Here is a 12869-nt window from a genome sequence, read left to right as displayed (position 1 = left end):
ATCTCAAAATCTTACCAACAAACATAAACAGAAATGCTATTCTAAAGAAATACTACATTTACATGTGAGTGGGCTCTTATTACCCAAAGATTACCTTGCTGTAACTTGAGTGGGATGGCTGGGATCAGAACCAGTCTTCCAATAGTTCAATCTGGGAACACAGGAGGAGGCCAAGGGCGGGGTCTGCGGCGTTACGCATCGCTAAATCTAAATTTGGCATATAAACGCAGGGAGCGCTCATACTTGAATGATTATACAGGTACGTTCGAGATTCCTTGGTGGATGTACGATATCCGAACTTACTTACTTATTTCGTATATTTAGGCTCCTATAGATTTCCTAAATCTTAGGATGTATAAAGAGTAGCTTTCATGTTCAACATTCTGCTTCAATACAACTTTTGGAGCTGGATGGACATTGTTTCCCGGGGATAGTTGACCAGATTGAACAAAACGTTTTGGTAAAAGGTACATTTAAAATATATTAATATATATATATATCGACACTGGGATAACGAAAAATACTGTTTTGAATTATAACGTTGTATTACAACAGGATCGGAGGTGAATTGCCTTGCCTTGTAGCCTGTGAGAGAATTTCGCACGCAATACGCACGCTCATGAAATATTGCATGTGCTTGGCAAAAACGTATTTTTTGTGTGAACAGTGCAATTGACCTACTGTCAAGAGCTTAAAATACACCAAAGCCATGTACAGTATTATCGTTCTAATTGTAATGTGTGATATCCTTGTGCCAGAGATGTGAAAATTCATCAGTTCTCACATTCAAGTGAATGCATAAATCAATAACCATTTATATTAAATTGAATAAAGATCTCTGAATGCTTGACCCACCATCATATTCTATTTCATTTTTAATTGTGTTTAGCCGACAGAATACAGATTTTGTATTGGAGTGAATCACAGAGGCTGGAGAGGCTGATCATCATCATGAAGGGTGTACCTCAGGACTGGCTGAGAGGGTTTGGGTTGCTATTCTTTGCCCAAACAGTACTTTCTATGGTGATCCCTAACTCTACTCAGCTGGAGGCTATACTGGAGAAGTATATGAACAAAGATGATGAGTGGTGGGTGTCCAAGCAGAGAGGGAAGAGAGCCATCACTGACGGTGATATGCACCTCATCCTCGATTTGCACAACAAGCTCAGAGGTCAAGTTTATCCTCAAGCTTCAAATATGGAGTATATGGTAAGAAAGCTAAACCAGGATCATCAGTTTTGTAGAAATATCTGTGCTTTACTTGAGAATTGATATTTTTTTATTCCACTACATTCCTAAAGAAAATATGTAGATCTTTACTCCCATACATTTTCCCTGACACCCAAAAGTACTTTCGAATGCTCAGGCAGGACAGCAGTACGGTCCAATTCACAACACACCTACCATTATAATGCGTTGTCATCCCAATCGCCTCTGATTGGGCAGATTAACTTAACAAATACTGCATTTGTACATTTTTGTCTAAGTGTTGGAGTGTTGCCCCTGGCTGTCCGTAAATTTAAAAATATGATAAAATTGTGCCGTTTGGTTTGCTTAATTAATATAAGGAATTTGACATCTAGCATTTACTTTTTACTTTTAAGTATGACAATTGAGTGAATTTTCCACAACTATTCTTATGTAAAAACAAATATTTTTACTCAAGTAGTATTTTACTGGGTGACTTTCACTTTTACCTGAGCCATTTTCTATCAAGGTATCTTTACTTTTACTCAAGTATGAAAATTGAGTACTTTTTCAAAACCTAAAAACAAGCCTGACCAACAGCCAAGCAATAAAGCCAGTATGTTACTGCCCCTGTCAAACCTCGAGCTCTGGCCCCTGCCTTGGCTACTGACCAGCTCTCTCTTCCACTGTTATTGTGCACTCTGCCTCAACCATTTAAACTCACATTTTCAAATATTAGTCTTTATTTAATTGCCTTTGGCAACAGAGCTGGGTCTGTGTTGACTCCAACTTTTAACAGTTGAGCATCATCCTTTGAAGTATGGTTGATCAAATATAGGTTTCTGCAAAGGATTCCAGGAAGCAATGTAAAGTACTGTTCCCAGGTGGAGGGGTTAACTGTAAATGCTGAGAAGAACACAAAGGATTTGCCATTTAGAGGACATCATTTTGATGTCTTAATGTAAATATCCAACACTATTTGGACAATTTGGACGATTTCCATGTATAAACAGAGATTAGTATCCAGGCTTACAGTATGTCCATTTCCTTCAAACCCATTGCACTAACCCTAAACAGTGCATAATGCATATATCACTAATGTAATGTACTACACATGGAAGACATTAGGACTGTACAGGGAAGCCGACTGGCACCTTTTTCAATTAACCTTGATGGGTGTTAGTGCAGTTAAACAGCAGAACAGCAGCACACTACACCTATTCTTCTAATGGACAATTTTACTACAGCTTGGCAGAAACATTAGAATTCCTCACATCATATCTACTTAGCTCTTTGTCAGAAACAAGTGGCGCACAAATAGTTTATAGTGTCAATTGACCCAATACAAGATCTGTATCATGTGCAGATTGGTGCACTTTAGTGCAGAGTTGTTGCAAAGAGGCCAGTAGTACTAAAAATGCCATCAGGTCCCCCAATACGTTCTGGGAAGAATGTTAAGATTTGCATTTCCAATGTTTGTTTATCAAGAATGCTGTATTTCTAGAGTCTAAGTAACACTAATACAAGCATTTTTAAGTTTTAGTCTCAGTAGCTCTAGCACCAATCTGATGAGCCTGCAGATATGCGTTTAGCTTATCAGAGTAACTCTGACTTTCACATTTGAAAGGTTTGGGATACGGAGCTGGAGAGGAGTGCTGAACACTGGGCACACACCTGCCTGTGGGAGCATGGACCACAACACATGCTAACCCAGATTGGACAGAACCTGGGTGCCCACTGGGGAAGGTCTGTATAATAACAGAAGAGATGACCATTGATTATATGCATTATGTCATTATAGAGTAGTACTGTATATCCATTTCCTAAGATGATTACTCCTAGATACTTTGTTTTAGGTGGCTTCAACAGGATGAATGACAGTTGTGTGGTCATATAAACTCATGAGGCAACAAATGTGTGATTAAACAGTGGAGTACAGAGTACTGACATATTGCCATGGGTTGTGTCCAGTTAGCTCAATCGTTTTGTTTCCACTTTCCTCAGAGACCGACCACCAACATTTCACGTCCAAGCCTGGTATGATGAAGTGAGAGACTACAGCTATCCCTATCCACAGGAATGTAACCCACACTGCCCTTTCAGATGCTCTGGTCCAGTCTGCACACACTACACACAGGTAAGAGTTTCCTATGACAATATCATAAGACTTTATTTAAGGACAGAGAAGTCTGAGAGGACCATTATCTGAAGGGAGCTACTTTGTCTGTCTTTGCAGATGGTTTGGGCAACAAGCAGCCATATTGGATGCGCTATCAATGTGTGCTACAATATGAATGTGTGGGGCATGATTTGGACTAAAGCTGTGTACTTGGTTTGCAACTACTCACCGCCGTAAGTTTTCCAGTTTAAAAAAATATATTCTTATGTTTATCCCTCCCACAAAAATGTTTTATTAAGTTCAAATTGCTGTATATTATGTAGTGTATTGGAACTGGGAGGGATTGAGTCAAAAGGTTCAGTGTGTTTTATGATGTCATTTGTGTGCAGGGGAAACTGGTGGGGGCATGCCCCATACAAACATGGCACCCCGTGCTCTGCCTGTCCGCCCAGCTATGGTGGAGGCTGTAGGGACAATCTCTGCTACAAAGGTAGGCTGCTTTTTTGGTGCAAAACACATTGGTTGCTTTTCACATTTTTTGTTTTGCAGGGCATATAACATGTGATGTGGCTCTTGTTCTTCTTTAGAGAACGGAGTACAGAGACGTCCTGCCCCTGAACTAGAAGAGACAAATTACATCGAGCCAGAGTCGCAGCCAGAACCGAGGGCCCAAGAGCCTCGGGCGAGACCACTGCCCCCAACACCATCATCCAATGACAACGTGGAGAGGAATGAGGTGGTCAGCACAGTGCAAATGTGTAAGAATTTATCTCTCATTTGATTGAACTGTATTTCATATACAATGTCATTGTACAGTAGGACATGTCTGTCACCAGACAGATACGTTTATATTTGGAATGACTGCCAGAAGATCTAAGTGAGATTGGTTTTCTTCTTTTTAAAGGTCAACAGATGGACTGTGAGACCAAGCTGCGTGATCGTTGTAAAGGAACCACTTGTAATAGGTAGGCCTAAGTTGTAAAGGAAACACTAGTAATACTGTAGGTAGGCCTAAGTTGTAAAGGAAACACTAGTCATACTGTAGGTAGACATAAGTTGTAAAGGAACCACTAGTAATACTGTAGGTAGGCCTACGCTGTAAAGGAAACACTAGTCATACTGTAGGTAGGCCTACGTTGTAAAGGAAACACTAATAATACTGTAGGTAGGCCTAAGTTGTAAAGGAAACACTAGTCATACTGTAGGTAGGCCTACGTTGTAAAAGAAACACTAGTAATACTGTAGGTAGGCCTAAGTTGTAAAGGAAACACTAGTCATACTGTAGGTAGGAATAAGTTGTAAAGGAAACACTAGTAATACTGTAGGTAGGCCTAAGTTGTAAAGGAAACACTAGTAATACTGTAGGTAGGCCTACGCTGTAAAGGAAACACTAGTCATACTGTAGGTAGGCCTACGTTGTAAAGGAAACATTAGTAATACTGTAGGTAGGCCTAAGTTGTAAAGGAAACACTAGTCATACTGTAGGTAGGCCTACGTTGTAAAGGAAACACTAATAATACTGTAGGTAGGCCTAAGTTGTAAAGGAAACACTAGTAATACTGTAGGTAGGCCTACGTTGTAAAGGAAACACTAGTAATACTGTAGGGAGGCCTACGTTGTAAAGGAAACACTAATAATACTGTAGGTAGGCCTAAGTTGTAAAGGAAACACTAGTAATACTGTAGGTAGGCCTACGTTGTAAAGGAAACACTAATAATACTGTAGGTAGGCCTAAGTTGTAAAGGAAACGCTAATAATACTGTAGGTAGACATAAGTTGTAAAGGAAACACTAGTAATACTGTAGGTAGGCCTAAGTTGTAAAGGAAACACTAGTAATACTGTAGGTAGGCCTACGTTGTAAAGGAAACACTAATAATACTGTAGGTAGGCCTAAGTTGTAAAGGAAACGCTAATAATACTGTAGGTAGGCCTACGTTGTAAAGGAAACACTAGTAATACTGTAGGTAGGCCTATGTTGTAAAGGAAACATTAGTAATACTGTAGGTAGGCCTAAGTTGTAAAGGAAACACTAGTAATACTGTAGGGAGGCCTACGTTGTAAAGGAAACACTAATAATACTGTAGGTAGGCCTACGTTGTAAAGGAAACACTAATAATACTGTAGGTAGGCCTGTTTGTTTTACTCATTCCGTTTTGTTTGGGGCGGCAGGGTCGCCTAGTGGTTAGAGCGTTGGACTAGTAACCGGAAGGTTGCAAGTTCAAACCCATGAGCTGACAAGGTACAAATCTGTTGTTCTGCCCCTGAACAGGCAGTTAACCCACTGTTCCTAGGCTGTCATTGAAAATAAGTAATACTGTAGGTAGGCCTAAGGTGTTCACTTACCAGTTCTTACTCATTCCTGTGAATTGGTCAAAGCTGAGTTATAACTATTGTTTCTTCTTGCAGGTACGAGTGTCTTCCTGGATGCTTGTCTAGCCCAGGAAAAGTAATAGGGACTGGGTATTATGATATGGTATGAAAAGAAAGAAAACACAATTTTGCATATGTCAATTTGTTTTGTCTATTCTCAGTGCACAAGTTGTAGGATATAAAATGATGATATAAAACAACTTTAGTCATTTTGCTCACATATTCTAATTCTTGAACAGTATTGGATAACACGCCTCAGAGCGGGAGTTGAACAGTTGGGGATGGCCATAGTATACTGTCATAATACATAAAGCAGGGGTCCCCAACTAAATTCAACTGCAGGCCGAGGATGGTCAGGGGGCCGGAACATAATTATAAATCATTTGTACACTGCAAATTGACCACAATAAGAAGAGGCGCAAACCAATATAGTACCTGACAAAAACATAGTGATTACATTGGGATACGATCACATATGTCTCTCTATTTATTTGTGTGAAAACTTGGGAACATATTCCCTCAAATAAAATCAGTTGGAGCTGATTTCCTGGTGTTTTTATGGTGTTTTATGTCCAACAATGAGAATTCACACACAAAAAATGAATATGCTCATTAAACTTGGGGGGCCAAATAAAATGATTTGGCCCACGGGTCGCCAGTTCGGGAACCCTGGTATAAAGAGTAGTGAAACATATTTAAATTTTTCAGCAATCAAGTGTTTGCGGAGCTGGTTTGCACGCTGGAATCATAGACGATGGCGGAGGCTGGCTGGACGTTACAAGACAAGGAAGAAAATCACATTTCACAAAGTCGTACAAAAATGGTGTTCAGTCTGTTGCGTGAGTTAAAATTTTACTCACTCCATTATATTTGTTTTGCTCATTCCAGTATGTTTGTTTTACTCACTACACTATGTTTGTTTTACTCATTCCATTATGTTTGTTTTACTCACTCCATTATATTTGTTTTACTCATTCCATTATGTTTGTTTTACTCACTCTATTATGTTTGTTTTACTCACTCCATTATATTTGTTTTACTCATTCCATTATGTTTGTTTTACTCATTCCACTATGTTTGTTTTACTCATTCCAGTATGTTTGTTTTACTCATTCCATTATATTTGTTTTACTCACTCCATTATGTTTGTTTTACTCACTCCATTATGTTTGTTTTACTCTCTCTATTATGTTTGTTTTACTCACTCCATTATGTTTGTTTACTCACTCTATTATGTTTGTTTTACTCACTCCATTATGTTTGTTTTACTCATTCCACTATGTGTTGTACTCATTCCACTATGTGTGTTGTACTCATTCCACTATGTGTGTTGTACTCATTCCATTATGTTTGTTTTACTCATTCCACTATGTGTGCTGTACTCATTCCACTATGTTTGTTTTACTCATTCCACTATGTGTGTTTTACTCATTCCACTATGTGTGTTGTACTCATTCCAGTATGTGTGTTGTTCTCATTCCACTATTTGTGTTCTACTCATTCCACTATGTGTGTTTTACTCATTCCACTATGTGTGTTTTACTCATTCCACTATGTGTGTTTTACTCATTCTACTATGTGTGTTGTACTCATTCCACTATGTTTGTTTTACTCATTCCACTATGTGTGTTTTACTCATTCCACTATGTGTGTTGTACTCATTCCAGTATGTGTGTTGTTCTCATTCCACTATTTGTGTTCTACTCATTCCACTATGTGTGTTTTACTCATTCCACTATGTGTGTTTTACTCATTCCACTATGTGTGTTTTACTCATTCTACTATGTGTGTTGTACTCATTCCACTATGTTTGTTTTACTCATTCCACTATGTTTGTTTTACTCATTCCACTATGTTTCTTGTACTCATTCCACTATGTTTGTTTTGCTCATTCCACTATGTTTGTTTTACTCATTCCACTATGTTTCTTGTACTCATTCCACTATGTTTGTTTTGCTCATTCCACTATGTTTGTTTTACTCATTCCACTATGTTTGTTTTGCTCATTCCACTATGTTTGTTGTACTCATTCCACTATGTTTGTTTTGCTCATTCCACTATGTTTGTTTTACTCATTCCACTATGTTTGTTTTGCTCATTCCACTATGTTTGTTGTACTCATTCCACTATGTTTGTTGTACTCATTCCACTATGTTTGTTTTACTCATTCCACTATGTGTGTTTTACTCATTCCACTATGTTTGTTTTGCTCATTCCACTATGTTTGTTTTACTCATTCCACTATGTTTGTTTTGCTCATTCCACTATGTTTGTTGTACTCATTCCACTATGTTTGTTGTACTCATTCCACTATGTTTGTTTTACTCATTCCACTATGTTTGTTTTGCTCATTCCACTATGTTTGTTTTACTCATTCCACTATGTTTGTTTTGCTCATTCCACTATGTTTGTTGTACTCATTCCACTATGTTTGTTTTGCTCATTCCACTATGTTTGTTGTACTCATTCCACTATGTTTGTTGTACTCATTCCACTATGTTTGTTTTACTCATTCCACTATGTGTGTTTTACTCATTCCACTATGTTTGTTTTGCTCATTCCACTATGTTTGTTTTACTCATTCCACTATGTTTGTTTTGCTCATTCCACTATGTTTGTTGTACTCATTCCACTATGTTTGTTGTACTCATTCCACTATGTTTGTTTTACTCATTCCACTATGTTTGTTTTGCTCATTCCACTATGTTTGTTTTACTCATTCCACTATGTTTGTTTTGCTCATTCCACTATGTTTGTTATACTCATTCCACTATGTTTGTTTTGCTCATTCCACTATGTTTGTTTTACTCATTCCACTATGTTTGTTTTGCTCATTCCACTATGTTTGTTTTACTCATTCCACTATGTTTGTTTTACTCATTCCATTATGTTTGTTTTACTCATTCCACTATGTTTGTTGTACTCATTCCACTATGTTTGTTTTGCTCATTCCACTATGTTTGTTGTACTCATTCCACTATGTGTGTTTTACTCATTCCACTATGTTTGTTTTACTCATTCCACTATGTGTGTTGTACTCATTCCACTATGTTTGTTTTACTCATTCCACTATGTTTGTTTTACTCATTCCACTATGTGTGTTGTACTCATTCCACTATGTTTGTTGTACTCATTCCACTATGTTTGTTTTACTCATTCCACTATGTGTGTTGTACTCATTCCACTATGTTTGTTTTACTCATTCCACTATGTGTGTTGTACTCATTCCACTATGTTTGTTGTACTCATTCCACTATGTGTGTTTTACTCATTCCACTATGTGTGTTTTACTCATTCCATTATGTTTGTCATAAAGCCAAACCAACAAGTGACACGTTTTCACACCAAATGATTCAAATTTACAGGATGAACAGGAGTGCAAATGCCTTCAACGTATTTACTGTACCAGGTATGTCTGGTCTAATATCATGTTGTGCACCTTTATGTCTCAGTAATGCGTGTATTGTTTAAATGACATTGTGGCATCTTTGCTCCTCAGTAAAAGCAGTCACATGTGAGACCACCGTTGCACGGTTTTGTCCCTACAAAAAACCTGCACGGCACTGTCCAAGGTAAAGAAAGAGGTCACTTTCTAATAAACCGAACTTGACCTTCTACTGTAAAGTTGATACCGTGTTTAATAGATATTTTTCCCCCACCAGGATGTATTGCCCCCGCAATTGTCTGCATGAGACCCGTGCCAGAGTCATTGGAACACAATGGTATTCAGATGTAAGTCCTTGTATGTATGCATATACTGTATGTCTGACAATGGCCTCCAAATATTTTATTTCTCTCATAGAACCGGCATGTGTTTTACGCTAACCTACCTTATTATTTTCTAGAAATCCAGTATATGTCGAGCAGCCATCCATGCTGGTGTCATTCAGAATGACTCAGGAGGCTACCTGGATGTGCAGCCCGTGGACAAGAGGAGACAGTACAGCGGTAGCTATCAGAACGGAATCTCTTCAGAAAGGTAAGGGACATGAATAAGGGAAACGTGTGCCAATTGTGGGGGTTTGACTCTGTTGCAAATGCTTTTGGATGCGTAATGGCGAGGGACCAGGATTTTTTCTTGGTCGGCTCATGTGGTCAGAAAAACTCTTTGCCCTGTCAGATTTGGGGCGGCAGGTAGCCTAGTGGTTAGAGTGTTGGACTAGTAACTGAAAGGTTGAAAGATCAAATCCCAGAGCTCACAAGGTAAAAATCTGTTGTTCTGCCCCTGAACAAGGCAGGTAACCCACTGTTCCTAGGCCCTCATTGAAAATAAGAATTTGTTCTTAACTGACTTGCCTAGTTAAATAAAGCTCAAATAAAAGATACATTATAGGCTAGTATCAGTGTCATATACTGTACCTTGGCTTGACTATGTAAACTGTTCTTAGCTGAATGCAAACTTACACAAGTGTCCATTCTTCCTCCCAGCCTACAGAATCCCTCAGGTGGCAAAGCATTCAGAGTATTTGCAGTCATTTGAATCCACATTGCAAGGACACTGGCAATGAAAATGAGCACTTGTCATTTCACAGCCAGTAATTACACTGCTTATGGTTTCCTTCTCTTGCTAAGCTGCACCTCAGCTTCTCAAGGCTGTTCAATTCACTTTGATCACGACATATACAAAGATACACTGTTCAAATGTAGATCTTTTAAGACTGTATATTGGATGTATATAACATGTTGTAAATAAGTTGAATGTCTAACAAATTGCAATCTCTCATAGATTTGTATCAGAACAGAAAAATATGTAATGTGCATGCATGGTAAAAGTTTTAATTCTATGATATTTCAAATCTTGTATTGTTTTTTAAAATTTGTAAGTATTTTATACATTTTGATGACTGATGTTGATGTTATATTTCATGATACAAAATTGTATAGCCCTTATTCATAGATTTTTACAGTTTAAGCCTGGCTGGCCAGGAGTGCGTCAGAGAATTTCATAGCACGAACCACATGGTGAGACACCCAAAATATGCATTATTTATTTACATTTGTGAAGAAATCATTGTTATCAATGGTCAATTCTGGAAGGACAGTTGGGATTTTCATAGCATGTCTTTTAGCTGAACATACAGTATAGCAATTATTATATGTTTCATGAAAACCTTATCAGTTCTCCATTGATTGCTACTGTTCATAATACAGTAGCTGTATGGTATGTAGTTTATAAAGCACTACCTCACGTTGTTAGAAAGGCACCATTAATGTACTGGAAATTACTGGTACCCTGTCTGGATGGCAGAGAGAGTGCTGTCTTACTGTCCTAGATCTAACATGTGTTTGTCAGGTTCACAGGGCGTTACTGTGTGATAAAGGGCTAAATCCTGGTGTATTCAGTAGTAGCTTTTCATATTTCTACAGCCCCCCCCCCAAAACCCAATTATCTGGTTGAAACATTAATAATATTTTTTATATACATTATACAGCTATTACACATGTTCATCTATACACAGAACTCAGGCACTCATATTCAACATTTCAAAAACAGAATTTGTAGAAAGCCCATATCCTTTCCAGGCAGGAGCAGTAAAGAATGAAAGCTGAGCAAGCCCTTATGTTAAACTACTCGGGCCCACTGGCTGTGCGCTAGGTAGAGCAGACAAAGAGTGACTTTGTGTGTGTTGATCTCGATCTCACTTCCCTGGATGCATTTCCCCCACGCCTGCCACAGATGTGGTCAACCCCAGCTGAAAGGTCTCTGTCAGTCACCCGTACACACACATACCCTCTGTGGGATGCTTTATGTAAGGGTTGAGATTCAAGTTCAGTATATTTTACTCAATAGTTTTGTCTGAAAGGAGTTTGCTTCGGATAACGCATTTTAACTAATGCTGTAACTTTTTTAAAGGGGCAAGATCATATCTAAGATAATGTACTGTATTCTCTAATTTTGTCAAAAGCTCTTGTTAGACTACGTATATAGTCAGTCAACATAAGAGATGGTTAAATATTAAAGCTGTAAGTGGGTCAGACTTACTTCAATATGGAATCGAAACAAGGGAATCCAACAGGACAGACATATTGACCTTTATCCATAAACTTTTATCCATTCTTTAGAAATAGATATTACATATTAGCTTCCATTGCTAGTGCAAAGCTATGGTTAATACATTGTATACACTGTACTGTAGTGGTGACCCATTATAACACACAACCCCCACTATCACCACCATTCTGCTGAGTGACCGGGGGGCTGGACTGAGAGGAACTTTTCCAGGAAGAGGACCAGGGCTGATAGAGAGCTGCTGATGGCCTCATTGAGTTCCGCACCACTCTCCAGAGGGAAGAGGCATGCATCAGAACACTGTCAAAATTCACAGGGCAGTGTTGCAGAGGAGTCCACTGGCAAAGACGCCAACTGTTCACTGCTGCAGGAGTGTTATACAACATGAAAAGACCCCACCGTCACAGACCCGCACAAGGATCAATACATCACCATCTCAGAGGTGCTGTTTGGTGAAATTAGATTATTCATTTGAACTGTAGCGACTGCTAATAGTATACCTGATACTAAATAAAATAATAATCAATCAAACAAGTTGGAGAATATTATGTGTTTATCATGTATTTGATGAAGGTCTTCCAGTACTTGTTAATCTTGTCCAATGTCTGTGGTTACTGTGAGTAGAAATCAGCTCCATCAATTGAATGTTGTTATAGTATAACCCTCCTAAATTTGACACACTGTAGTACAGTGCAGTACAGTACAGTGAACAGTGTTCCCACTGGGCACAGACATCAGTTCAACGTCTAGTTTTGATTTACATTTGGTTGAGTTGTCAACTAACGTGAATTCAATGTGAAATCAAAAACAACAAAAATTGACCATGCCATTGGATTTAGGTAAAACATTTGGTGGGAAAAAATGTATGACTTTTAGCAAATCCAATCATTTTTGCACGTTGATTCAACATCATCACATTGAGTTTTTTTGTTGAAATGTTGTGGAAACAATGTTGATTCAACCAGTTTTTGCCCATTGGGTTCTGTGCAATCATGATACTTTATATCTTTATAGAATTATCTCACTTGATCCAATTTACTCCTGAGCCTCTAATGACATCATTTATGTTACTAGTTAGAGTGTGAGAACTTTTAAAATATTTTTGATTGTGGATGTTGGTTTATTGTACAGTACAACTACTGTATGTAAAATATAGTCAGTAATTATATGAGTTTTGAAGT

General features: G+C 38.2%; 1 protein-coding gene across 1 annotated transcript; it reads left to right on the top strand.

Moving 5' to 3' along the window:
• Nucleotides 1–228: 228 nt before the first annotated feature.
• On the top strand, nucleotides 229–12199 carry LOC135513690 (cysteine-rich secretory protein LCCL domain-containing 1-like). Its single transcript, XM_064936556.1, has 15 exons — nucleotides 229–467; nucleotides 890–1209; nucleotides 2816–2934; nucleotides 3193–3325; nucleotides 3425–3540; nucleotides 3697–3797; nucleotides 3895–4065; nucleotides 4212–4272; nucleotides 5715–5781; nucleotides 6387–6517; nucleotides 9044–9087; nucleotides 9178–9250; nucleotides 9341–9410; nucleotides 9524–9657; nucleotides 10107–12199. Exons 2-15 carry the CDS (start codon nucleotides 952–954, stop codon nucleotides 10156–10158), a joined length of 1530 nt encoding a protein of 509 aa, XP_064792628.1. The 5' UTR covers nucleotides 229–467; nucleotides 890–951; the 3' UTR covers nucleotides 10159–12199.
• The last annotated feature ends 670 nt before the right edge of the window (nucleotides 12200–12869 follow it).

This window comes from Oncorhynchus masou, chromosome 3, assembly GCF_036934945.1.
Source record: "Oncorhynchus masou masou isolate Uvic2021 chromosome 3, UVic_Omas_1.1, whole genome shotgun sequence".
NCBI classification, from domain to species: Eukaryota; Metazoa; Chordata; class Actinopteri; order Salmoniformes; family Salmonidae; genus Oncorhynchus; species Oncorhynchus masou.
The sequence above is the reverse complement of the archived record's forward strand: the minus strand, read 5'-3'. Positions and strand labels throughout refer to the sequence as shown.